The 25,057-nt window shown below is 37.6% G+C and overlaps 4 protein-coding genes and 1 pseudogene across 10 annotated transcripts; 3 read left to right on the top strand and 2 right to left on the bottom strand.

Moving 5' to 3' along the window:
* Nucleotides 1-20: 20 nt before the first annotated feature.
* On the bottom strand, nt 21-1,347 carry LOC113698618 (uncharacterized). The gene is made up of 4 exons (XM_027218498.2): nt 1,141-1,347; nt 878-938; nt 558-759; nt 21-355 (listed from the first exon to the last, which is right to left on the bottom strand). Exons 1-4 carry the CDS (start codon nt 1,249-1,251, stop codon nt 313-315), a joined length of 417 nt encoding a protein of 138 aa, XP_027074299.1. The 5' UTR covers nt 1,252-1,347; the 3' UTR covers nt 21-312.
* Nucleotides 1,348-4,301: 2,954 nt separating this feature from the next.
* Nucleotides 4,302-7,189, top strand: LOC113698736 (glycosyltransferase BC10-like). Its single transcript, XM_027218658.2, has 2 exons — nt 4,302-5,004; nt 6,049-7,189. The coding sequence occupies exons 1-2, from the start codon at nt 4,432-4,434 to the stop codon at nt 6,688-6,690; spliced, it is 1,215 nt and encodes a 404-aa protein (XP_027074459.1). The 5' UTR covers nt 4,302-4,431; the 3' UTR covers nt 6,691-7,189.
* Nucleotides 7,190-12,180: 4,991 nt separating this feature from the next.
* On the top strand, nt 12,181-16,363 carry LOC113698009 (delta(7)-sterol-C5(6)-desaturase). 2 transcript variants are annotated; one of them, XM_027217668.2, is made up of 3 exons: nt 12,181-12,530; nt 14,129-14,434; nt 15,818-16,363. In XM_027217668.2, exons 1-3 carry the CDS (start codon nt 12,311-12,313, stop codon nt 16,108-16,110), a joined length of 819 nt encoding a protein of 272 aa, XP_027073469.1. In that variant the 5' UTR covers nt 12,181-12,310; the 3' UTR covers nt 16,111-16,363. The 2 variants fall into 2 exon arrangements, with proteins under 2 accessions (XP_027073469.1, XP_027073470.1); XM_027217669.2 differs by having other exon boundaries at nt 12,360-12,558.
* Nucleotides 16,364-16,836: 473 nt separating this feature from the next.
* Nucleotides 16,837-23,080, top strand: LOC113698377 (chloroplastic group IIA intron splicing facilitator CRS1, chloroplastic-like). Of its 6 annotated transcripts, none has more exons than XM_072057359.1 (10): nt 16,838-17,971; nt 18,466-18,904; nt 19,510-19,640; nt 19,738-20,082; nt 20,163-20,319; nt 20,567-20,856; nt 20,991-21,051; nt 21,237-21,422; nt 22,004-22,101; nt 22,172-23,080. In XM_072057359.1, the coding sequence occupies exons 1-8, from the start codon at nt 17,021-17,023 to the stop codon at nt 21,356-21,358; spliced, it is 2,496 nt and encodes an 831-aa protein (XP_071913460.1). In that variant the 5' UTR covers nt 16,838-17,020; the 3' UTR covers nt 21,359-21,422; nt 22,004-22,101; nt 22,172-23,080. The 6 variants fall into 6 exon arrangements, with proteins under 6 accessions (XP_071913461.1, XP_071913460.1, XP_071913458.1 ...); XM_072057357.1 differs by having other exon boundaries at nt 21,995-22,101; XM_072057358.1 differs by having other exon boundaries at nt 22,004-23,080.
* On the bottom strand, nt 22,073-24,978 carry LOC140004409 (LEAF RUST 10 DISEASE-RESISTANCE LOCUS RECEPTOR-LIKE PROTEIN KINASE-like 2.1; annotated as a pseudogene).
* Nucleotides 24,979-25,057: the final 79 nt, after the last annotated feature.

Raw genomic sequence — 25,057 nt, 5'->3', positions numbered from 1 at the left:
CACATTTTGAAATTCGCATGTCACAGAAAGAAGCATCCCATTAACTACTCATTATTGGCTGAGCGCAATGCTATAGGAAGGTAAAGACAGGTGGATCGTCTGAGGTACAAAAACTTCCTGCGGGTCCACAAAAATGTAATGCAACATCCTATATATGATCGTCCAATTATTCAGCAGCATGACATACGAGCGAAGCAATCTGGGGGAAAGAGAAATAGGGCAGACATTCTACAGGGGACCTTTCGACAACAATCAGTGTCGGGTTAATTCACGACATAAACCTCTCATTACACTCGTAATAAGGAATTCTCTCTACATGTTGGCTTTCATCTCCCATCTTTCTTTTGTATCAAGCCTGCAAAAGCAAGAAAATGAAATGAAGAGAGTGAGCAAAGAATAAAATATGAACAGAAAGAGGAAAAGAATGGTAGAATTAGAACTGGCAAAAGGATTATGGCGTCTAGAGCCTCATCGTCCCATTAAATTTAAATCACGCAGGTAAACCATGATCTTATCTCCATTTGAATGGAAGATCAAGAAAGAGCAGCAGATAGTACCCCCAATGTAATTTCTTCTGGCGCTTCGGCGTTGAGACTGGATGGGCTGCTACACTTTCCTGCACGCTGGAATTTTCGTCGGTACTGCCTTTTGGGAAAGGAACACTTGATCCCTCAACTGTTGTTGTTGCACCTGACGCTTTACCAATACGTTCCTTACCATTGCTTCCATTCTCATGGGATTTCCCATTCCCCTCAGGTCCTGAAAAAAGGTTGCAGCAATTGCACCAAATCGCTCAAGTTATAAATAAATTTTTTTTTAAAAAAAAAGGGGAAAAAAACAACATTCATGATTCATGTCATATCACTGTGCAGCCTACCCTTGATTTTCGTTTTAGTTTTCGATTTTGCCTTTATTTTTAAACGCCTCTTGTGCAATTCCTGACATTAAAGAAAGAAGACGACAATTTCAGCAGCTGATATCAAGAGCCCATGTAGCTATAGAGCAAATATCATCGACCTCACAGGGTAAAATAATAATTTAATATGTTTCCAGTACAATTCGGGAAAATTTAAGTCATTAACTACGGAGACATCGAAAGAAAATATAGGGCAGATGAGAGGGGTACGATGCGGTGCTCACATGGAATTTGGAGAGCTGGGATGGGGTGATGTTGCTTTTCTTGGGCGTGAAATTGGGCTGCAGAGAAGCTGCGGAAGCTATGGCTGCTTCTCTCCTTTCGCCTTCTTCCATGGCTCCTGTGCTTCTGCTCTATACAATTCTTCTAATGAGAGTTATGTGTTTGCGGATTTCCGGCGCTGGAAGTTTAAATCCGACCCGAATCGTTTTTTCTTGCTTTTGGCAGAAGAGGATGTTGGCCTGGCCCCCATACATACGACAGCGTTTGAGTGCTCGCAATGACTCGACTCAGTTAAACATTAGAGGGCGTGAATCACTCACTACGCCTTCAGGTGGCACTAGTTTTAGCGGATTTTGAAAGCTACAGATACCACGCTTTCGGCACTTTCAAGCCCGACAATAGTGTGGTGATTAATGACTTCGATCGAAATCTACATTTATTTGAACTTTAAGAAAATTGAAAAATTCTAAAGGAGTTGGTCACTAAGAGAGTTTTAAAAATCCTTTGCCTGCATTCTACAAATTCAGGTTTTCCTGAAGATTTTCTCAATTGATGCATAAGTATTCGTTTGGATCGGTAGTGGTTTAATTCCCTTTGAATTCTTCTTAGACTTCTTCAGACCCTTTTCCCCTATTATAGAGTAGGAGTAGATTTAAAACAGATTTTATTGTATTCGGACAAAAGAAAAAAAAAAGGGACATTGGTGGCACACAAACATGCCTCAATTCGAATTTTATTTTAAGTACTATGCCAAGGGAAAAAAAAAACTCGTATTATAGGTCACATTGCAGGGTCTGCCAAGAAAACCTGCTAAACGGATGCAAAGTGCAAGAAATGCTAAGACGTAACAAAAATCTTGCCGCGTAGCGAGACTGCAGGACTTTCTAGTAGTGGAATATTCTCGCCTCTTGACAAATCCTTACAGGATTCACGAATTAAGGCGCATCCTATCATACCGTTAAAGAGTGTTAGGTCTAAATCACTTTCACGCTCTTACTTTTATTTTTGGGATAATTTTAGAAATCTCCCTTGAAGTTTTTGACAATTTCGCTGACCTCCCCTGAGGTTTCGAAAATAACACTAACCTCCCCTCAACTGATTTTGGGGCCCATTGCTGATGTAACCTGGAATAAATTTACTGCTTTGCCCTAATGCATAAAAGGCTGATAAGAAACGAATTTCTGGAAAAATATAATTAGGTCATTAAATAAATGAACTAATTAAATGATATTAACTATGGTTCTATCTCTAATAAGCTAATGTAATTGCACTTAAGAATGACACTAATTGATGCACCAATATGATGCCATTTTCTTGTGATTCGACATGACTTCAGAGAGCAACCCAAGGACAGCCTTGGAGAAAATAGAAAAATGGAGGAAAAGGAAGGAAAAAAGCATGGCTCCTTTCAGGTTAAAACCTGCTGATTTGCATTAAGATTATTGACATGCTACTCATGCTTTTGTATATGGTTGGCATTAGTGACAAACAATCAATGGTCATGAAATTTGACTTTGCAATCCTTACCACCTGCTTCATTCTTTTGGGGTAGATGGTGTTTTGAAACTATTTTGGATTGCAGCAATAGTTATTTAGTACTACAACTGCTACAATTATAGCAATTTTGAACTAACATCAAGTGACTTATGTTGTCTTACTAACTAGTTCAACTAATATGTTGTTGCTTATTATCTCTTAGTAAAGTTGTAGTAGTAGTCATCAAATTTCAGTCATACATTTCTGTCAAATACAATCTAACTGACAAGTACTACTGGTTTACTTCTTATATAATTAGAAAAGACTTAAAATGGCTGGTATAATGTCGTGGCACTTTTACATTTGTTACAAGAGTTTATCCAATTGATTTTATAACTTGGATGAATATAAATACAACACCTAGTGTGATATTTATGATGAGTATCATGTTAACTATAGCCTTTGGTTGTTCCAGCCTTGCCACTTTTTATTACCTCAAAATCAGATAATCACACTAAAAATAAATTATTCCTTGAGTTCCTTGAGCCGTTTATATGCTTTTGAAAGAAACTAAAAATATCGCCATTGCACTAGCCATTGGTGCAAACTGAAACTTCAAGTTGTTGCTACAACACTTTTTCTAATAGCTCTTACACCTACTAGAATTTACTAATTATTTATGTCTTTTAATATTTTTCATTATTTACTAATACAAGTTATTATAAGTAAAAAGGGCATATATGGAACACAAATATCATCTTACTCTTCAAAATACTTTTTTAATGCTCATTTTTCTGACATGGGCTGATCATGTTACTACAACTATAAGTTCAGGGGAGGTTTATGCCATTTTCAAAACCATAGGGGAGGTCAATGAAATTGTTAGAAACTTCAGGGGAGGTTTCTAAAATTATCCCTTTATTTTTTGACCAAGCTCTGGAATTCTGTGCTGATCTGATCTGCGCCCTTTCGCCTTTTCTTTCTTTTAATGGGCATCTGCATGAATCATTATCCACAGCATTTTCAACTCCAGTTGAAAACTACAAGAACGCATTTTCAACTCGAGTTGTTATACACAGCACAATATGCAGCACATTGGAATGCATTGGTCATTGTAATTTGATCTTGACTACACGACAGTGGCTGAAGTTACGAGCAAGTAAAACAGTTGTGGTCTTGGTTCTTTCAAGTTGCTAAAATCCTGGTCTAACACCTTTCAGGAGTTCTGTATAAAATCATTAAGACTTGACGACTTCAACTTCCGAAACTTCAAAATTATTAACACTACTTGGCGGCTTCACCTGTTCTTTTTTGCTTTTATAAGTTTCTGTACTGTAGTCTGCATTATTAATTGAATGATCCTGAGAAAGCCCTTCTTATTTCAGTACCAGCTACGTTACGTGGGTGGAGAGTTGGATGACCAAAGCAAAAAGAAATTTTTTTTCTCTCCAATCCTTTCACTTTCTTAGGACAAGTGGTTCAATATAAATAATGCTGGAAAACGGTACCCCTTAGGACGACTTGCTAGGAGTTCATAGGTTAGAAAGGTGGGAGTTAAAATAATCCCAACGAAAACGAACCATCCTAGGAAGTACGCTTACGGCCGGCATACGACCTCCTAGCTCTCGGCTATGCTACGTAAGACCCAATTCGATGTTTTGCAATAATTTAAGGGGCGCGATCGAATGCATAACTTACGTTGCAAGTCCACTCTTTTGGCATTTAGCAAACAGAACTCGTCCAAATTCCACATTTACATCATCCATCCCTCCTCATATTCTCTATTCTCCAATCCAATGCCTCTATGACCCAGAAAAATGGGCAAACAACGCTTTAATTCTCAAACAAGTAGCTATGTCTTCAATTCCCTTCTCTTTCTTATTGGTTTATCGGTCGGTCTAGTTTTCACCTTGTGCCTCAAAAGCTTCTCCTTCACCTTCCCTGGTGCTTTTCTGCTATCTTCCCGGCTCACAACACTTCAAACATCATCGTTAGCATCACAACCTCCTCAATATTCCCCTCCACAGCCACCTCCACCGCCAAAGTCAATAGCGGTGCTTTCTACTGATCATACTTCAAATGGTGCCTCTAATTCTACCGCAATAGTAGTATCTTTGAGAGAGCAGGCATCGTTGATGCATAACATGACTGATGAAGAGTTGTTTTGGAGGGCTTCGATGGTTCCACAAATCAAAGAATTTCCTCACAAGTTTTTGCCTAAGGTGGCATTTATGTTCTTGACACCAGGCCCTCTGCCTCTTGCTCCTCTGTGGGAGAAGTTCTTCAAGGGTTATCAAGGGCTTTACTCCATTTACCTGCATCCTCATCCTTCCTACAATGATTCATGGCCTCAAGGTTCTGTTTTCTACGGGAGAAGAATTCCTAGCAAGGTTTGTTTTCTCATATATCTTGTTTGGATCACCATTTTTTGTGAAAATTTTCTTTTAGTACTACTGGCCATGAAAAAATATTTTTTCACGCATTTTCAATCACTTTTTTTCTTAATCTCACATATGCTCTATTCATCCTGGAAAAAAAAAAACACACTAGACTTCTACATAAATTCCTAGAAGCTCCCAAGAAAAAAAAAAAAAAAAAAAGCAATCCAAATGGTACAAATCCACCAATCAACATTTTCTCGTGGTAGACTAAGAAGAATAAAATTAGAAAAAAAAAAACGATGGTTGACTTGACTGCAAAATTCTTTTGCATAATTGACACGGCAAATAAAAGCGGAATGCTTTCAATACTTGCGTGCTCTCGGTTGGCAAGTAACAGCCACTAATTGTTGACATCTGTAATTATCGTTTCTAGGAGAAGCACTCTCACACCAAATTGTAGCACTGCCCGCAATTCCTGCACTTAAGTAAGCCGAAAATGGCAAATAGCTATTTTATATTTGCTATTGGCCATGTTAGGATGGTCCGTCATTGCTTCAATTGTTGTTTGCACTTATATAAGCTGAAAATAGCACTTCATTGCCTCAATTTCTCCTTTTATATTTTCTAGTATTTGTCGTATTTAACCAGTTACCACAGCCGCGGGCTCCAATTAGGCAAATCATTTTGTCTAATGTTATTTTCGTTTCTGTTCGCTTGATTTATTTGTGACAAATAATTTTGTAATGATTTGACATACGTGAGATAAAAAAGTGATTGAGAAATGTATTCACGAAAAACGTAAAAAAATTTTCTGGAAAAAACCACAATCCAAACAAAGCAGAGCCTCTTTATTTTTACTAATATAATTGCCGAAATCTAAGGGTACCTGATTTATGGTCTAATTATGTAGCAGATCTTATTTTTATTTGCTGGCATGAGCAGTATGTGACCAGCTATTGAAAAAAAGAAAAAAAAAAGGTGTGCATGTTTATAGTACTTATTTAACTTGCCATGCAATATTTGCTCACCTTCAAATCTTGATTCTTGCTGCAGCCAGTATCATGGGGAAGAATAAACATGATTGATGCCGAACGAAGACTTTTAGCAAATGCTCTCCTTGACTTCTCCAACCAAAGATTCGTATTACTCTCGGATTCATGCATCCCATTATTCAACTTCACTACCGCTTACGACTACCTCCTGAGCTCCAACCAAAGCTTCCTGGGCTCATTCGACGACCCAAGGAAACCAGGCCGCGGCCGCTACAACCGCCAGATGTTTCCCACGATTACCATCGAGCAATGGCGAAAAGGGTCTCAATGGTTCGAAGTCCATCGCGATCTCGCCGTTGGAATTGTCTCCGACGCCAAATACTACCGTGTTTTCCACCAGTATTGCCTGGCACCATGCTACAACGATGAACACTATTTGCCCACGTTGGTCAACATTCTTTACCCAGAAATGAGTTCCAACAGGAGCATTACATGGGTTGACTGGTCCAAGGGTGGTTCGCATCCCAGGAAATACGGAAGGGCAGACGTGACGGACGAGCTTTTGAATGGAATGCGACGCAGGACATGCAAATATAATGGAGAGACGACTAAAAATTGTTTCCTCTTTGCTAGGAAATTTCTGCCAAATACCATAGAGCCATTGTTACGGGTTGCTCCATCGGTGGTAGGTTTCGATCCTTAGCTCGTTTGTCATATTACACTACGATTAATTAACATCATTGGTCATTACTTACTCATAGATTCAGTTAGTTATTCCCTGTTCCTTTTTCTTTACTATATTGGTTTATAACTGACTATCTACGCTTGGGATTTTCGGTGACATGTTTTCTATGCCAATTCAATGTCACCTATAATATTGTGTCAAGTGTCCTGTTATTATTTATACTTATGTTAAACCAAACCGAGTTGAATTATTAAAAAATTAAAGTGTAAATAATAACAGGACACTTGGTACAATACTATAGGTGGTATTAAATTGGCATAGAAAAACATGTCACCGAGGATTCCAAGTGGATTACATATATGTAGGAACTATCATTTTTATTTTATTTTTTTTCATCCCATTGTACCTGTTCTTTAGTTACTCTTTTATTCGTTAGCCCTCACTAGAATAGGCCCAGAATAAACTTCTTGTTCTTTTGTGTTTCACATAATAGAATTTCTTATCTTTATTGGCGTTATTATTGTATTTTTTTTAAAATTATTTGAAATAATTATTGTAGCATTTTTGTGGTGTGATTGATATATGTAAAAGTAGAAAATATAAAAAAAAAATTCAAAAATGTGTTTAAAATATAAGTAAAATAGCATGCAAAACGAAAAAAAAAAAATAGAATGCATTAGAACAGCAGATGTGTATATACTAACTATTGCTCTTACAAACAGTCAATAAAAGTTGGTTCAATTGATAATCATGAACCATTTCATTATAAAAGATCTCTCGCGCGTTGCTGATGTGAAAACTGTGTTGATTAACAATACGTAAGAAACGCTTTAAGTGAACTATGGTCTCAAACAACGTTTGCCAGTCCTCCCTGAATAACGGTGGCAGCGATTAATGTTGAGGGCCTAAAACAAAAGTGTTTAGTTCAAATCTTGTAACTGTGCGTTTGTTGCAGTCTGTGGCTTTTTTGATAAGATCCATATTTCTGAATTAGATGTTTCACCATAGATAACATCTTTGCGTGATTATTGCTGTAGAACCATAAGCATGATTCATCTAATTGCGTAACAAAAATAAAAAAGTTCATTTGACCAAAAAAAATCCGAGTCACGCAGCACCCCCCTCCCCCCCAGCCCCTCCCTCCCGCGGGCGCCCGGGGGCCGGTAAAAATCACTGATTCAAAACTGCTTGAAGCACCTAGTTATGTCGCCAGCAGTAAATTGTCTCCGCCAACAGTATTCCGATAAAATCTTTCAATTCACCAACCAACATAGGCTGTAAATGGGAATCACAATCAACCCAAACAATAAATAAACAAACAAAAAGAAAGGCGAATTAGTGATTAATTCTTTTCCTACCCTATCTTGTGTTCACATGCAAAGGAAGTTGGGCACATACATGTCCAAAAGGTAAAAAAATTTAACTTTTGCCTCTCTTTTTCTAAATCTACATAACTGTTTTTTAATTTATTTTTCATATTCTTATTTCAATTTCAATTTCAATTTTGCAGATTTTTTATGAATACAATTAAGGTTCCATTGCATCATAAGATTTTGTTAAAATATACTAGAAAGTTTCAGTCCATCTATGGTAGCTATACGAGCTATTCTTAGTAGATTTTTTAAAGTATTAGTATCCTATTTATAAGACATTATAGTGATACTCAATTTTTGGTCATCTTTGACCCTTGAGATTTTTTACTTATTTATTTTTTTGTGCTTGAAGTTTCGAATTTGTTCATATTGCATCGCTAAATTGATCTTTGACATCATATAATTTTATGAATTTTTCGTAGAAAAATACATAATACATATTAGTGACAATTTTAAATTAGCTATTTTAATGTGTAATGGAATAACTAATTGGTTTTAGAATAAAAGAGAAAATCTAGTAAAATTAACATATAGACAAAGAGATGAAATTAGAAATAGGATGATATGTGGTCTCATCAAAATAAAAAAAAAAAAAAGGATAGTGAGAATGCAAATAACATATGGGGAATACAAATAACATTATCCTTAATTCTTAGCTTATTAAGATACTTACAGAATGGCACTAACATTGCCGGGAATCTTTTTGTTTAACACTATATGGTAGCTATGATGCGAAGGTCCAACTCTTAATGCTGCCTGTCATGAATGTGCCAGCTTGATGCATCCCTTATTTCTCAAGTTAATTAAGTGGATTCAGATTATATTAAGGTTATTACCTAAGATTGTTTTTAGTGTGTACCCATCAGGTATTCATTATCAAATCTAAATTAGAATTTTGCCCGTACCTTAACACGGTCTCTTTTCTTATTTATTGTGAATTTATGCAAATATAAATAATTTAAATATGAAAATTAACAACAATCCTACATGTTCATTTATTTTAATTTAAAAAATTAATGTATTCTAAATATTTAATTATTTACTAATTTTTAAAAATTTGGTTACATACTTTCACTATAATATGATAGAATATATCAAATAATATATCCTATAAAAAAACTAGGTAGATATTTTTTTAGATAATTTAAATTTTTATAATGACCATAAATTTAGAACTATATATTCATATTTAATTGAGTAGAAAAGACCGAACAATTCAGTTTTTTAATCAATAAATATTTAGTTTCCAATAATATTGGTAAATCAATCGATGTAACGGTTAATTATCTTTTTTGTATTAAATTAATTCAAAATTAAGGGAAGAGATGATGAATAATTTGAATACTAATCAATGATATGGTAATGAAAGGGAGTAATTTATGGAATATGTAAGATTTTAATAATTGTGATTTGAAAATTTTTTACTATAGTTCCATATAATAATTTCATAGAAAGCATTTAGATAAGTTTGGTTATTTTTTAAAGTTATTTTAGATATCATTAAGATAAGATTAGTTATTTTTTAAAGTTATTTTAAAAGTAGGAATAATTTTTAAACATATAATATAATATTCAATATGAGTAAAACCCAAATAGCCCACAATTCGTTAATTTTTTTCAATTAGGCATGCTATACAAGAGTGAAAATAACTCTAATTAAAATATTTACTTTCATATATTTGTATATATGTATATATATACAAATATATATTACACCTAATTTATCATATGAATGTATATAAGTACTGGTCACTGTAGTTAGATTTTTATTCCAAATTAATTATATTTTAAAATAAAAATTAATTATAAAGTGTTTTTTGGATACCCGTTTAGTCAAACATTTGGTGCTTTAAACATTTGGGGGACCTGTCAAAGTCGAGTCCTCTGTCAACCCTAATCTATCATATTATTTTCATTCTTCATAATTTATGTGGAAATCTCATATTTGTGTAATTGACTTCGCACATTATCTTCTTCCGATGAGAGAAAAAGTAAGAAAAAAAAAAATCTTAATCTGGGGCAATTCTATTCTCGTATTTGTCTTGTTGATAGGCTTCCCCAGTCCTTGCCTCCACTAAGAGCGTATTTCAACACTTCTGCTTTTAGCAGCGTTGTTTGGATAATTTTCAGTTTTATGTATCTTTTTTTTTTTTTTTGGATACAAATGAGAGGCAACTGCCTCTTAACACGGTACTAAGCATGGAGCTGTGACCTCAATTACATCAGCTCTTAATAACTCCCCGAGTCCGGTTGGCGGTTCTTCTATCAGTCCATTTGGTAGCTGTAGCTAGATTGCTTCCTTGCTTGCCAGTCTGCACATCTATTCCCTTCCTTCTAGATATGTTATTGCAGAGGCCCATCCTGGGCTTAGACACGTGGCAGCCCAGGAATGGCCGAGCCGGGCCTCGGCCCCAGGCCCCTGGCAGCCGCCCTGGGCCGCGCTGATGCTAGGGCTCCAGGAGGACTTGGGGGGCCATCCCGCAGAGGTCGGGGGGAATCCCCCTGGGTGCGGGATGTGGACTATTCCGGGCAGGTCCCGAAACGTACGGAGGTCAAACTTTCTCACAGGTATAAATGATAGCACACATCAATTATACAAGGTACGCTCATTATTGGCAAATTACTCCCGGTTGTCTCTACTTCCCGTGAACCCTATTCATCGGAAAGCTAACTTGACCGTCGGAGTGCTCTCGGGGACAACCCTCGGGCCCCCTTGCCGGCTCATTCTTGTTTGTTTTGCAGGTTTGGAACCAGCTCTTCCGTCAGCACACCGAGCTCCTCAATTCAGCTCGGTCCGGGAACCTCAGCGCTTCTTCAGTTATAATTTGCATGACCATTCTCTATTCTTCATGGTTCTTATCTATAACCAAATAATGGTAAGCCGATGTGGCCGCTGCTTCTACCATCAGCTCCAATTCCACCTTCAAATCCGATTCTATGATTATATCCCTATTTTCTTTTCCCCATGCTAGTTGCATAAAAGGAAAGGGTACAACGCAAGGATTTTTCAAGAAATCACTCATCCTAGCACTATTCTCGTCCAAGTACACTTAATTTTATAGTTCTGATGGAATCCGATGCATTAATCCTAGTATGATCGCACCTTGTGCGCCTTCTTAGAACTGTAAAATGTATCATATGACTATTAAAAGGGTAAACGTCATGTACCATCAGAAGTTGATTCATGTCAGTGAGGAATGCCACTATGGACCGAGGGGTGTGCAATTATGAAAGGTGTAGTTGTGTTTGATTGCTAAAACCTTTTATACAACATTCGGTGCAAGTTAGATGAACTATTCGTTTGTTTAGAACATTTTGCTAATACAAAAAATTCGTACTTTCCACACACACACACAAAAAAAAAAAAAACCAAATTATGATTATGCTTGTAAACATGTAACAAAAACAACATCTATTTTTTTTTTCCATAAAAGAAAAAAAAACACAACAACCGCACACAATCACATTTATTTCTACAATAGATGGATAACATAAGATTAGAAGTTGAGTGTTTTTAAGAAAAGATTATTTTACAATTTTAAAATAATTATTATAGCATTTTTAGTTCAGAAAAGTATGCTAATAATGAAATTTAAAAAAGATTTAATCACATATTGAAACAATGCACGACAAGAAAAGGGACAGAAATTCCAAGGCACGATTCACATGAAAGATAACAAAATAACACAAAAAAAAAACGACTAGAAGATAAGTGGACTTCACTTAATATGGTAGTGCCAACATAAATTAGTTTGGATGGTAAGGATGGAGCATTTCTTCGCATAGGGTTTATGTATTTGAATTTTGTTACTAATGTAAGATTTATGATTTCGAGACATGCTCAAACCCATGATAGTTATTAAAACTGATTGTGCTCAAACTTTTACTCACCATAAAAACGTATACTGGTGGTCATTCAATGTTGCCCCATCAACTCAATTGACTCTAACTAGTTTGTCTTAGGTAAGTTGACCACCAGAAGAGGTTAAAATTCGTTTGAATTGTAGACCGGACCGGAGGTTCAAACCTGGTTTTCGCAGTGAATGTGCACCGCGAACTCACTGCGGACTTTTAGACATTTACCGCCCACCCTAGTTGTACTGTACTGCACTGTCCCATAATTTGTTATTACTCGGCTGCATATCAAGTGTACTTTACTACTCTCATCTGTCTGCCTCTAAATCTCCGCTACCCCATCCTTCTCCTCGCGGCGACGGTCGCGGCGTGACTATTGCTCTGTCAGAAGATAGACTAGATATATAGAGATGGATGAGGAATATTTGAGGCTGTTTGTGCAGGAGACGTCCTTCCACAACGACATTGTTCTGGCCTCTCTCTTGCCGGAGAGATGGTGGGCTCCTCTCCCCCACTTCTTCCGGGGATGGCTCCGCAACTACATTGGCGGCACCTTACTTTACTTCATCTCCGGCTTCCTCTGGTGCTTGTATATCTACCATCTCAGCCGAAATGTCTACGTTCCTAAAGGTTCTTGCATCCCGACTTATTTTTTCTCGTAAGATTTTTTTTTTCAAAATGTTCTTGAATCCATTTTCCAATTAAGAACATCTTGTCGTTGTTGGTTCTTTCTTTTCCAGTATCAATTTTATTGTTCGTTTACTTATTTTTCTTCAAACGCAATCAAATATTTCTCTTGCAAAATGGTACTACTGTTGATTTCCGATCTAGTATTTATTTGGTCAAAGATGCATATTTTCTGTTTCATAATTTTTGGACTAACAGATGTCGCTCAATCGCATGGACATTGTTATTATGCTTTAAAAAGAATTTATTTCTATTCAGTTTCTCACTGATTCTATTGCCGCCAATGCATGTCTGCGTCAGTGGGTGACCATTCCACATTTATATAACAGTGGGTATTTAAAAAAAAAAATTTATAGCTTGTTCAGCTGATCTTCCCCACCCCTCTCCCTTTCCTTTGCAGTTAATTGACTGATTGTCCTTCCCTGTTTGCTAAAATAACTAACTCTTTGGAAAAATCTGATGTGATTCATGTAAAAGACTGTTAATTTGTTACATGTATTTAACACTCAAGTTATCTGCTTAGTTGTCCTTCTCAATCATCTAGTCCTCCGCCTTTCCTTCACATTTGGCTAATAGCAACAATTGTTGAAGAATAGAATCAAAATTGACTTCATCGATTCATTGATATACTGAACCTCCGATATGATTTGTACTTGGAAAGTTAGTGGAAGAGGATTAATAAAAGGGAATAGTTTGGCAGATGACATGGCCCTAAATAGATTTAACGGGAGAATAGGGATTTACTTAGCCCTGTAGGATGAAGATCTCATCTCAGTTGTTAGATAAAATTGAAGCGGTTAGTTACAGTGGTAAGGGTATAAGACAGTCTATGTAACATGAGATGGAACTTGTATTTCATATCATTTTCTTGAAGAGGTTACTTGCTTTAGGGCTTAGTATCTTGTTTGTCTTGTCTTTCACTTTCTAATGTGTGGTTATTACTGTAAAGAATATAATCGTAAATCTTCACTTTTTGGGCAAGATAATTTCCCCCAAGGGAAGTGCTGGCTGGACATCCTTTCAGAGTGTGAGTACATGACAGCTCAAAAGCCGTACCAAAAAGCTAAAAGGCCTTTGTTATAAAGCCACATTGTGAACTTGTGACTGTATGTACAGGGGCTTTTATAATTCCTTTCAAAATTTTGAAGTGCATAAAAAAGACCACTAGAATCCAATATGTTTTTGTGCAAGAAAAGAAATAGTCTTCCTTATGTAGGCTATGCAAACAGCATATGATTTTTCTCATCTTGGTTAGGTTCCGTTGGACATTAAATACATCTTTCATAACATAGAAACCAAATTAGTTCTGAATCAAGGTTATGTGTAGTTATGAGCTCATAAGGTGTTCTGCAATATTTTGTCAGCATCATTTGCTGGATAAGTAAAAACGTCATTTATTATTTTATATTTTAAAACAAAGGCAACTTTAAAGTGCAATATGTGCTATAATTTAATCTGCCATGTTTTAGCTTTCAGTCTTGCTATATTAGAAGCATTAAGGACATTTCTACTTCTAGTCCTGATGAAAGCTTCGGTTGCAGATGCTATCCCTTCAAATAAAGCCATGCTCTTGCAAATATATGTGGCGATGAAAGCAATGCCTTGGTATACTCTTCTTCCCACACTCTCTGAGCACATGATTGAAAATGGACGAACAAAGTGCTTTTCGAGAATAAGCGATGTTGGTTGGCTTCCCTACCTATTATATCTCAGTGCTTATCTTGTATTTGTGGAGTTTGGAATTTACTGGATGCATAGAGAGTTGCATGACATAAAGCCTCTTTACAAGTATCTTCATGCCACTCATCACATCTACAACAAGCAGAATACGCTATCTCCTTTTGCTGGTATGTATTAGCATCTGTGAATCTTGTATTGACAGAAGCAGTGTGGTAGCTTTTAGTGAATGAATGTTACTGTCAGAAATACTAGCTTCTGCTTTGCTCTGTTTGGTATTTTTATGACGCCAACAAAATGCTGTTTGTCTGATTTATTGATGCAGAGTTGTACTCATATTTTATGCCAGCTACTTATGTTCCCTTTGGGCATCTGTTTCTGGTGAACTTCAATTACCAGTTCCATGTTTCAGATAACAAAACTTGTGGCAAAGCTGGTTTTCCAAAAATGAAACACATTCTGCCATATGGTTCATTGCCAATTGCCTAGTCCCAAGTCCTTATGCAGTTACTTGTATTTGTGTTCTTTGAATTGAAGTTAAAATGCTTTTATGATGACAAACAATGACGACATTTTCTGCTTAAATTATAAATTTCTATGGTATTTCATAAACTTTTGGGCTTAAAAAGTTGCATAAATCTCAGACTTGCTTAAACAAAAGATTCCACGAGGACATATTATTGGTCACTTTGTCCCATGTGCCAATTTTATGTGATCTTGGATATCCCCATGTGCTGTCAATGATTACTGTAGATACGTGGTAAGCTGGACAAGTAAACTGGTCGTGATAGTCAAGCGGGCTATTCGTGAACTCTGGTCAAGGATATTCGAGTTTTATTTGAAAAACTCGAAATTGTCGATACGTATTATTCAATTTTCTAGGTTCTTTGCATCAAAATCATTTCAACTTTGTATTTGATGGAATCAGGTTAAGATGAAACTGACAAAGGCCATGGAACACTGAGAATGCTACTCTGTTGATACATCCTTGTGCTATACTCCTATATTTTTCACATGCACAACTTTTAATGGTGCACTCAGCCCTAAGTCCTTGCAAACTTTTTGAAGCCAATGAAATAGATATCTTCAGCAAGTGCCACAAACAGATTCTGCTGTGGCTTGCACAAGGGTTCCATGTCTTTGGACTGATATCTTGGCTTTCTTTGAAACTCATAATGTAATTGCACAGAAAGAACGGTGCTTTTTTTTTTTTTTTTTTAACTGTTTTGTCCGCTTTTAGGCATGGTAAAATTCTGTTCTACTGTAAAATTGGTATTTTGTGTTTATGTATGACTTGTTAATTCCTCTCTTTGGTCTTCTAAATGTTGCTAAAACTAACAACTTTCTTGTTTATAGTTATCTATCTTTTGTTTGTGGGAGAAAAAGCCTTGCGGATGTCTCTTTATTTATCTTCTGTTAAGTGACTTTCAGTTTGGCAGTATTGGATTAATGCACAGTAATGTATGACATAATGATATGCTATTTTGTTTGTTATATTCATGGTTGCTTCTCTACGAGATCAAACACTAACGAGCTATAACTCTTCTGGTCAGGTTTGGCATTCCACCCACTGGACGGCATACTGCAGGCAGTACCACATGTGGTAGCTCTCTTCCTACTGCCCATGCATTTTACTACACACATAGCCCTCTTATTCATGGAGGCTGTATGGACTGCAAACATCCATGACTGCATACACGGTAAAATATGGCCTGTAATGGGTGCTGGTTACCATACAATTCACCACACCACATATCGCCATAATTACGGCCACTACACAATATGGATGGACTGGATGTTTAACACACTTCGCGATCCTGAGGAGGATGAGGCCAAGAAGTCGTAATGTGTAATTTGAAATTTTTTTTTTTTGTAACCTTTTGTTTTTGGCTGAGGGAGGTGGGGGAAGGGGGGCCGGTTGTCCTACAAAGTTAATAGAATTCTGGTACTTAGCCTGGTTGTTTAGTTGGATTTCTCCACTTAAGTGAAGGATGATGTGGGAAGACCTCATTCTTGTGTTAGTGTTTCTATATGCGAGGTAGATAATATAAATTGTGCTGGTTTACGACATGATTATGTAGAAGTTTCATTTAGTTGTCTTCCCTTGGTTGTGAAGATTTTCCTTGCTGCGGTGATTGCTGTAACTGGAAATGGGAAGATGGCCAAAATTCATTACGGTTAGCAGTGCCACTGAAGGTAACTGAATGACTAGCTGGCTTCTGATCCAGGGGCAACTGGCAAGGCAAACTAATGTTCCTTCGGTAAAACGTTAAATAACTTACAGAACATGATGGTATCAACCGTAGAAGTATAAAATCAATCAGTACATTTCTTTAGACATGCAGTATAAAATCAACGAGTTTTTTTGGATGAATTTCTAACTTTTTTGATTCCTCTGGCCTTTAAAACGAAGCATAGAATTACATCCCCAACAAGATCGGCTTTGTACGATCGGACGGTCAAATTTCCGAAAAGAGTATTCTCAAAACAATAAAAAAAAAATTCTTGAAATAATAGTAGAATAGGGATTAAAAATAACCCAATAAACGAAAACAAAAACAAATACTAAGAGAAAAACGGCTCAACCGATCAAGCATTATATATTACCATCGTCTCTGCTGCTGCACTGGAAAAGAGAAGCCCTCGAGGCTCCGGCTACTCAGCTACTGAGCTCTCTGCCTCTCTTCAAAGTAAAGTAGACCAAATATCGCGACGACAGACTACTATATCATCCTCCTTCCAACTAGAAATCTGTCATGTCTCCCACATTGTTTTTCCCTCGATTATCAAATACCTTCCATTTTTCTTGTAATTCCGGCCAGATTGGTAAACCAATATTATCTTCTCGTCCACCAACAGCTAATTTAACTCCCCCTTCCACACAATTCTTCACCATCAATGACGAAAACAACATCGGGAGCAGCAGTGGCATTGAACCCAAGAATGAGGAATTATCCTTATCATCATCAGAGCCTTCTACTTCAAAACCATGTTCAGTTATCAAAGCCCCAACTGCTCCATGGATGCAGGGTCCTCTTCTTGTTGAACCCAATCAATTCTTAAACCTCTCTGATAGACCAAGAAGCAAAAAAGGCTCAAACTTTGGCAGAATTGAAGACCACCACCCTGATCAGGCTCTTACTGGTAAAATGGGTGCTGGGAGAGGCAAGAAAGAAATGAAGAAGATTTTTAAAGGCATTAAGAAACTTCAAGACAGCAAAAGTTTAGAAAAAACCCACAAAAAACCTGAAATGGTAAAGTTCATATTCTCACCCGGAGAGCTCTCGGGAGGTGGGGACTCTGCATATGTTGAGGGATTAATATCCGAGAGAGAAGATGAAAAGATGGACGCTCAGAAGATTGTGGAAGAATCTGAGGTTGGTTTTCAACTGGGAGAGGTTGAAGGAGAAGGGAAGGCAAAATTTGGCGGCAAAATGCCATGGGATAGGGGTGAGAAGTTGGTGACTTGGAAGGTGAAGAAGGAGAAGGTAGTGACTGCTGCTGAGTTGAGCCTTGATGAGGAATTGCTCGATAGGTTGAGGGATGAGGCTTCAAGGATGAGGAAATGGGTGAAGGTTATGAAAGCTGGAGTGACTCAAGAGGTTGTTCATCGAGTTCATGCTATTTGGAAGAACAATGAACTTGCAATGCTCAAGTTTGATCTTCCCTTGTGTCGAAACATGGACCGAGCACAAGAAATTCTAGAGGTTTAGTTTAATTATCGTACTTCTGTTAATTTATCATGAACAAGTTCATTTGTTGTTTGTTCATCTTTTGACTTGGCATTCAACTTCTATCATCTGCATTCTGCTCTTAATCTAGAAATGTGCCTATAAATTATTTTAACAAGGTTAGCTTAACTTCCACTGCCTGTTTTTCCTAGGTGAGATTATTGGAATTGAGATTTTTCCTTTGACTTCATTTCTCATGAAAAAAAATGTTCTAAATCCTACTAAAGAAATGTAAATTTAGGATTTATGCAAAAGGTTTAAGGTGTAGCCTCGTTAGTCATTAGGGATGAAACAGTTGGAATCCATATGAAATCAACTCAGTTCTGGTGAGCATTGGCTTCTACGTTCTTTTGACTGGCAAAAAAGCTATACCATCAGTCAACATGATTGAATCTGTTGTTATCATCCGCCTGGCTATCTATGGTTGTTCCCTTTTAAATATCATTCTGCTTTGTTTAATTGCTAAGCAGATGAAAACTGGAGGAGTTGTAGTGTGGAGAAAGCAACATGCTCTTGTCATTTATAGAGGGGGCAATTATTTGTCAGCTTTGAAAACCTCCTTTGATAACTGTTGTCGAGACACGATTATTGCCTTTGAAGTTAACTCTAGTGAACATGGTCTGGTTGGAATGATGAGCAAAATGGATAAGAAAGAGGAGAATGTACTGATGAATGGGTCACTTTACGAGAAGGAAGCTGATAGATTGTTGGATGGCTTAGGACCTCGCTTTTATGACTGGTGGTGGAGAAAGCCTTTGCCAGTAGATGGTGATTTGCTTCCTGAAGTGCTACCTGGATTTATGCCTCCATTTAGGCTTTGCCCTCCCCATGCTAGATCACAGCTGACAGATGATGAACTTACGTACTTAAGGAAGCTTGCTCGCCCATTGCCAACTCATTTTGTACTGGGTAATTTCTTGCCTCTATTGATCAACACCAGACAAATTTTATTCATGCTTTCTCCTGTTTATGCTTTCTGATCACTGCTTCATTCTTGTTAAATTACTTACCCTGGATATCTGGTTATACTTGAAGGTCTTTGTTGTTATACTCATATGACAGGCAGTTATGCTTTCATGCATGTACGTGGCAACCTACGAACATGACTTGCCTCTATTTGTGTTGAGGTATTTTTGAACTGAGACAGAAAACAAAATGCAGTCATTTAGGTACACAGTGGTAAACGTTTATATGTGCATTTGACATGGTAGTATGGTAGACAATATCTTATGCATCTCATTTCCTTTCAAGGCCTGAGTTAAATTACTACTGCCTATGTCTTTAAATCATGGAAGAAAATCTCAGTGAACTTAAGTTTCTTTCTTCTATGATGATTCTACCAAAATGGGGAGATTGTAATAATTAATTTATCACAAATAAAGCATATGAAATGTTTTGTGGGGAATGTCCTTAACGCCATTGGTATTTTGTTAGAAATAATGTTTTATTTGTTTACTGAACTATTTGGCAGTGTTCAATTGGGCTTGAACTATTTTTTCTTCATGTGCCTGAAGGAAGGAATAGAAAACTTCAAGGCTTGGCTGCAGCAATTTTGAAACTTTGGGAGAAATGTCATATTGCAAAAATTGCTATCAAGTGGGGAGTTCCAAACACAGACAATAAGCAAATGGCTTATGAGCTTAAGGTAAGCTACAGTTAAAAAGGTCATGCTGTTTGGAATTTGTCTGACTATTCAGATTCTCTGGATAAGCATCTTATGAGATCCTTAATCTGTCATGCAGTGTCTCACTGGAGGAATTCTGTTATTACGCAATAAGTTTCTTATAATCCTTTATAGAGGGAAGGACTTTCTTCCTTCTCGAGTTGCAGAACTAGTAACAATAAGAGAAATGGAGCTCACCGAATGCCAACTTATGGAAGAAAGTGCACGGCTAAGAGCAAGTGAAACTGCTACTCAGATACCATCAAGCAAGTCTGCTAATAGTGGAACTTTATCAGAATTCCTCAGAATTCAATCAAAACATTTGGGCCTTGGACATGGAAACAGCAAGGCGGAAGTTGAACTGGAAGCTGAGAAGGAACAACTAGAAAGGGAACTGAGAGATCAGCAGCGCAAGCTTTTTCTTGTGGGATATTACCTATTAGTTTCTTCATATTGCATTCTGATGCTTATGTCTTAAATTTGCAATACTGCTGTATTTTGCAGCTCAAGAAGAAGATAGAGAAATCAGCCAAAAGATTAGCAGATCTAAATTCCTTGTGGAGACCTGCAGAGCGAGATACAGATCAGGAAATGCTGACACAAGAGGAGAGAGAGTGTCTCCGAAAAATGGGGTTAAAAATGGTCAGCAGCTTAGTTCTTGGTAAGCAAGAGCTTGTATCATACTTACTGCTCCCTTGCATCTTCTCCTGCTTGATCCTAACTAATCTATTGCTCTGTATTTAATTGGGTGTCATTCTTTTTCTTTTTCATTTCCTGGGCTATTTGGTCTAAATGGTTAACTGGCATTCGCTGCAAGCTACATCATAGCCTTGTTTCTCTTACACTTTTTGTGCTTGCCTCTAATTAGGTACTAAAATGTATCCTGCTTCATTTTGTCTGTACTTCAGGAAGGCGTGGGGTTTTCAATGGTGTAATAGAGAGCCTGCATCAGTACTGGAAGCACAGAGAAATAGTGAAGGTGATTACAATGCAGAAAATGTTCTCCCAAGTGGTTTATACTGCCAAATTTCTTGAGGCTGAAAGTGGAGGGATACTGGTCTCTGTTGACAAGCATAAAGAAGGACATTCCATCATTCTGTATCGTGGAAAAAATTACAGACGCCCAAAGTTGGCACCTTTAAATCTTCCAAGTAGGAGAGAAGCATTGTCCAGGTCCCTTGAGATGCAGAGAATTGGTGTAAGTAATCTCTTTATCTTTGTACAGGTTTTCAATTCTGTGAAATATTTTTGCAACCTACCTGTGCCTTAATACAAGAGCTGGAACTCATCATTTTCATTTTGTGGCTCTTCTTTGTCTGCTGCTTTTTCTAGTCTCTGAAGTTCTTTGCACGTCAAAGAGAGCAGATGGTATCTGATTTGCAATTCAAGCTGGTAAGCCTCTTAAATCAACTCTCACCATTAACCAAACAATAAATAAATATACCTATACCTGGGAGAAGTCCTCCACCAATGATTTGTTATTTACTACATCTATTTGCAACTGTCTAAATGTTTTTGTGCTAAGAGATTTACTTCAAAGTATACTGTCTGTCGACTTCTATTCTTGTGCTAAATTGGCAAAGTTAATGCAGAGGAAAATTGATTTGATGGGAATATCTGAAATTGGAAAGGATGAGACTGCAGCGCCACAAGAAAATATATCAGTTTTACCTTCTCTGCTAAGATCTCATGTTTTATGAGGTTTGGTTTCTGGAAATATTGGATTGCTGCTTCTTTGAGTCGAAGCTGTCAGAATAAGTACAGGTGAAACTTGACAATACCTGGGCTTGCATCATTCATTGAAGATATTTAATGCCTCATCTTGCATTCTATACCTTAGTATTTTTGGTACAGTAGTATGATGATTAGGATTTAGAACTCTAATATCAAGTGACATTTGTGCTGGTCTCTGGGACAGCTGGTTTTCAATTTTTCTTCCAGCAAGGGCTCTCAATGCTGAGTCAAATTATAGGATTTTTTGGTGACTTGCTGTATGTTGAGACTAAAATCTTATCGTGTCCAAAATATTCATGTTGCTCTTCCGGTTCTGTGCATTTACAAAGTACAAGAATTGCATACGCTAAAAGCTCAAAATGTTAAACTAATGGAAGGACCACAAAGAAAAGGTGACGTAGTTATTAGTTGCAGCCAAGATTTGTTAGGGTTTTGTAGGATTCATTGATTGTTAATAGTAGTTCATTGGCTTCAGATGCTGGAAAAATTCTTTACATTTTTAGTTTTTAATTATTAATTTGACAGCTTATTAACTTCCATATACTCATTTGCATTGCCAGCAATACCTCTTTAAAACTAAAACCTGTTTCACTTATAATTAGAGTATACAGCCCGAGGGAACTCCGTCTTCAGAAGAGTCCAGCAGCTCAGATCCCTTGTTGCATTCAAACCTCGAACAATTGGGCAACCATCACTGGAAAGACAAATGGTTAATCTCAACTAGTCACCTTCTGTTTCCTCAAAAGATTGTGAAGATGATGCCAAAGATTCTTTTGCAGACTCCTTAGCTGGAGGAGAATACAGAAAAGGCTTGGGGGGAATTTGCAGCGATTGTAGGCCACCCTCCAGCATTTCAACCACCTTGCTCATTCGTGGACGGTCTGTTGGATTTGTCTGGATGCACCACAATCCGACTAAAATCATCTTCCTTGCTATCTCTTCGTCCTCTGCACTCATGACACCTTGAAGTTTCAGGTCCTTTCCAAGCTCCAGATTATCATAGATGTAATATGGAAAATACTTATCGCTTGTCTGCTCTGAGTCAGCTTCATTAGCCTTCCTTCTTAAGCCAGCCATTTCAAGGACCAGCATTCCATAACTATAAACATCGGATTTATGAGAAACTCCACCGAAGCTTCGACAAAATACTTCAGGAGCAATGTATCCGGGTGTCCCTCTAGCATCCAACATGGATATAATGCTCAGAGTCCTCTCACCTAATTTAGCCAGGCCAAAATCAGAGATTTTGGGACAGAAATCTTTGCTCAAAAGGATGTTATGAGGTTTTATATCAAAGTGAACAATTCTTGTATTGCATCCTCAGTGTAGATATTCCAATCCTCGGGCAATGCCTACCGCAATTTTGTGTGAGGTGGTCCAATCCAAGAGGAGACTTGGATTGGATGATCCCTTCTCATATAAGTACTTGTCTAAAGATCCATTTGGCATGAATTCATATATCAGAGCCTTCTTGTCATCCTTGTAACAGAATCCCAAAAGAGTAACAATGTTGACATGCGAAGTTCTGCTAATGCTGGCAACTTCGTTGATGAATTCCTCTCCATTGCCTTTGGTATCACTCAAAACCTTTACTGCTACCAAACGGCCATCAGATAGCTTACCTTTGTACACACTGCCACATCCTCCTTGTCCGAGTTTATCAATGAAGGAGTTGGTTATTTTTTTAATCTCTGAATAACTATATAGCTTTGGATCTGGAGATCCATAGTTCTTGAAGGATGCTTCAACCTTTTGGTTCTTTCCCTTGTCTTGCTTTTTATAGGTTTTTAGCTTGGTGTAGCCGTAGATTGTAGCAGCTGACAAAGTAACAATCCCAGCCAAGCCAAGTGAGACTGAAAGGCCTGCATTAAGCTTAAATGATCAAAACAGATCGACTAAGGTGAAAATATGAAAAATTCCCATATCTCCTTTGACATTAGTTTTAAATGTTACTTTACCAATTGCAAGCTTGATCCGACCCCGATGCCCTGTTCCAACAAGAACAAAGACGAAATCTTTCAGCAAGAAAGTCCCAGAACCCACCAAAAAGAAAAGAAAGAGGAGAATAATAAGCATCTAAAAGCCATGAAAATACTCTATGCTTAGTAGAAAATAGTGTATGCTTAGTCAAATGATCTACAATATCAGCCAATTGTAGCTACAAGCAAAATAATGCTCCAAAGAATTCGCAGCCAAAAAGGAGTAATTGTACCAGAAATGCTTTGATTGCCAGTTACCGAACCACTGCCAGTTTGATCGTCGTTGCAAGAAAATGCATAAGATCTATCCGGACAATAGCAAGCGAAGGTGTTCGAATTAGGAATGGACCCGCAACGGCCCCCTGATGCAATGCAGAAATCACAGCTTGTATTATTGGCCATCCATCTCAACGGGAAACCACCGGAAAGAGCTTCATTTAGATCATTTCCTGTAGCTCTAGTAGTGTTCCCTATGACCTGAGCTATTCGCCGATCAACCGGAACAGTTATCATAGACTTGCAGTCGGGCCTGGGAGCAAGTTTCGTGTTTGTGGTGAAAAAATTTGTGGTGTTCTTTGCTCCTGCCTCGCAATGAAAAGAATTAGGAAGTGGGCGGCTGAAATTCGAACTGCAGTCGTAATAGACATATAATAAAGTTCTCTCATCAGAAGTGATATAACTGAAAAGGTTCGGATCAATGGTTGTGTTGACGAATTCTGCTCGACAAAAAGAAAAGGCGTACAGCAAGTCTTCCCTGGCAACGATCATAGTCTGTGCAGCAGTGTCGATTTTGCGTACTGCATATGTCAATGAGGTTATATTGATCAGTGCATAATCACCATCTAAGCAATCTATTTCAAAACTTGGATGCCCGCAGAATTGAGGCCGGTCCCCTCCCCAGAAGGGGTAATCAAGGTATCCCAGGTTGCCACAGCCGAGAGGTTGACTGCAAGTTTCGTACCGGTGATCGTATGCATGCATGGATACAGGACTATGAAATAATGCTACGAGGAAGATTATGCCTACATGAGAAAGACCGGAGCAGAGGGTCAGGAGGAGCTGCTGATACGGTTGCATTTTCAGATGGTGCAGTACTGCCTGGTGCCAAAGCCAGGCCTAGCTAGGAGACCTGGTCAGCTTTCGGCCAAACTACTTTCTAAATCTTGGGAATTTTAGAAATCACAGAAGTAGGTTATACGGTGCTTGCTAATTCCTTTTGGGTTGCAACAAGTGAATATCTATCTGGTGAATGGCCATCGCGTATAAACCAAACCCCACCAGGTTCTCTCTTCTCAACTTGCTCTTTTGCCACCTTAGCTGCTTTAGCTTCATTTATTGCTTCATAGAATATGGCTGGAACTCTTTCAAAATTTGGTTGCAAGTCTCCCTTTCAAAATTATTGTTGAAGAAAAAAGACGCGCAAATTTTAAGACAGAAAGACACCGGGGTATAGGAATTGTGGGGTTACAAGAAGCAACCGTCATTGCAAGGTCCGCGTCGATGAATTCCACAAAAGAAGTTCAGCCTATGTCTTTTGGATCTGGAATGTAATTAATTACTAGTAGTTTTGAACAAGTCAGGAATCTAAAGCCAGAAAGCTTATAATAGTAGCACGTAATTACCAGGGCATATCCGATTTGACTGCAAGAGTAGCAATCAAAATTATGTGGTGATTAGTAGAGCAGG

Source organism: Coffea arabica, chromosome 7c, assembly GCF_036785885.1.
Source record: "Coffea arabica cultivar ET-39 chromosome 7c, Coffea Arabica ET-39 HiFi, whole genome shotgun sequence".
NCBI classification, from domain to species: Eukaryota; Viridiplantae; Streptophyta; class Magnoliopsida; order Gentianales; family Rubiaceae; genus Coffea; species Coffea arabica.
Note: the sequence above shows the minus strand (reverse complement) of the source record. Positions and strands in the feature narration are given on the sequence as shown.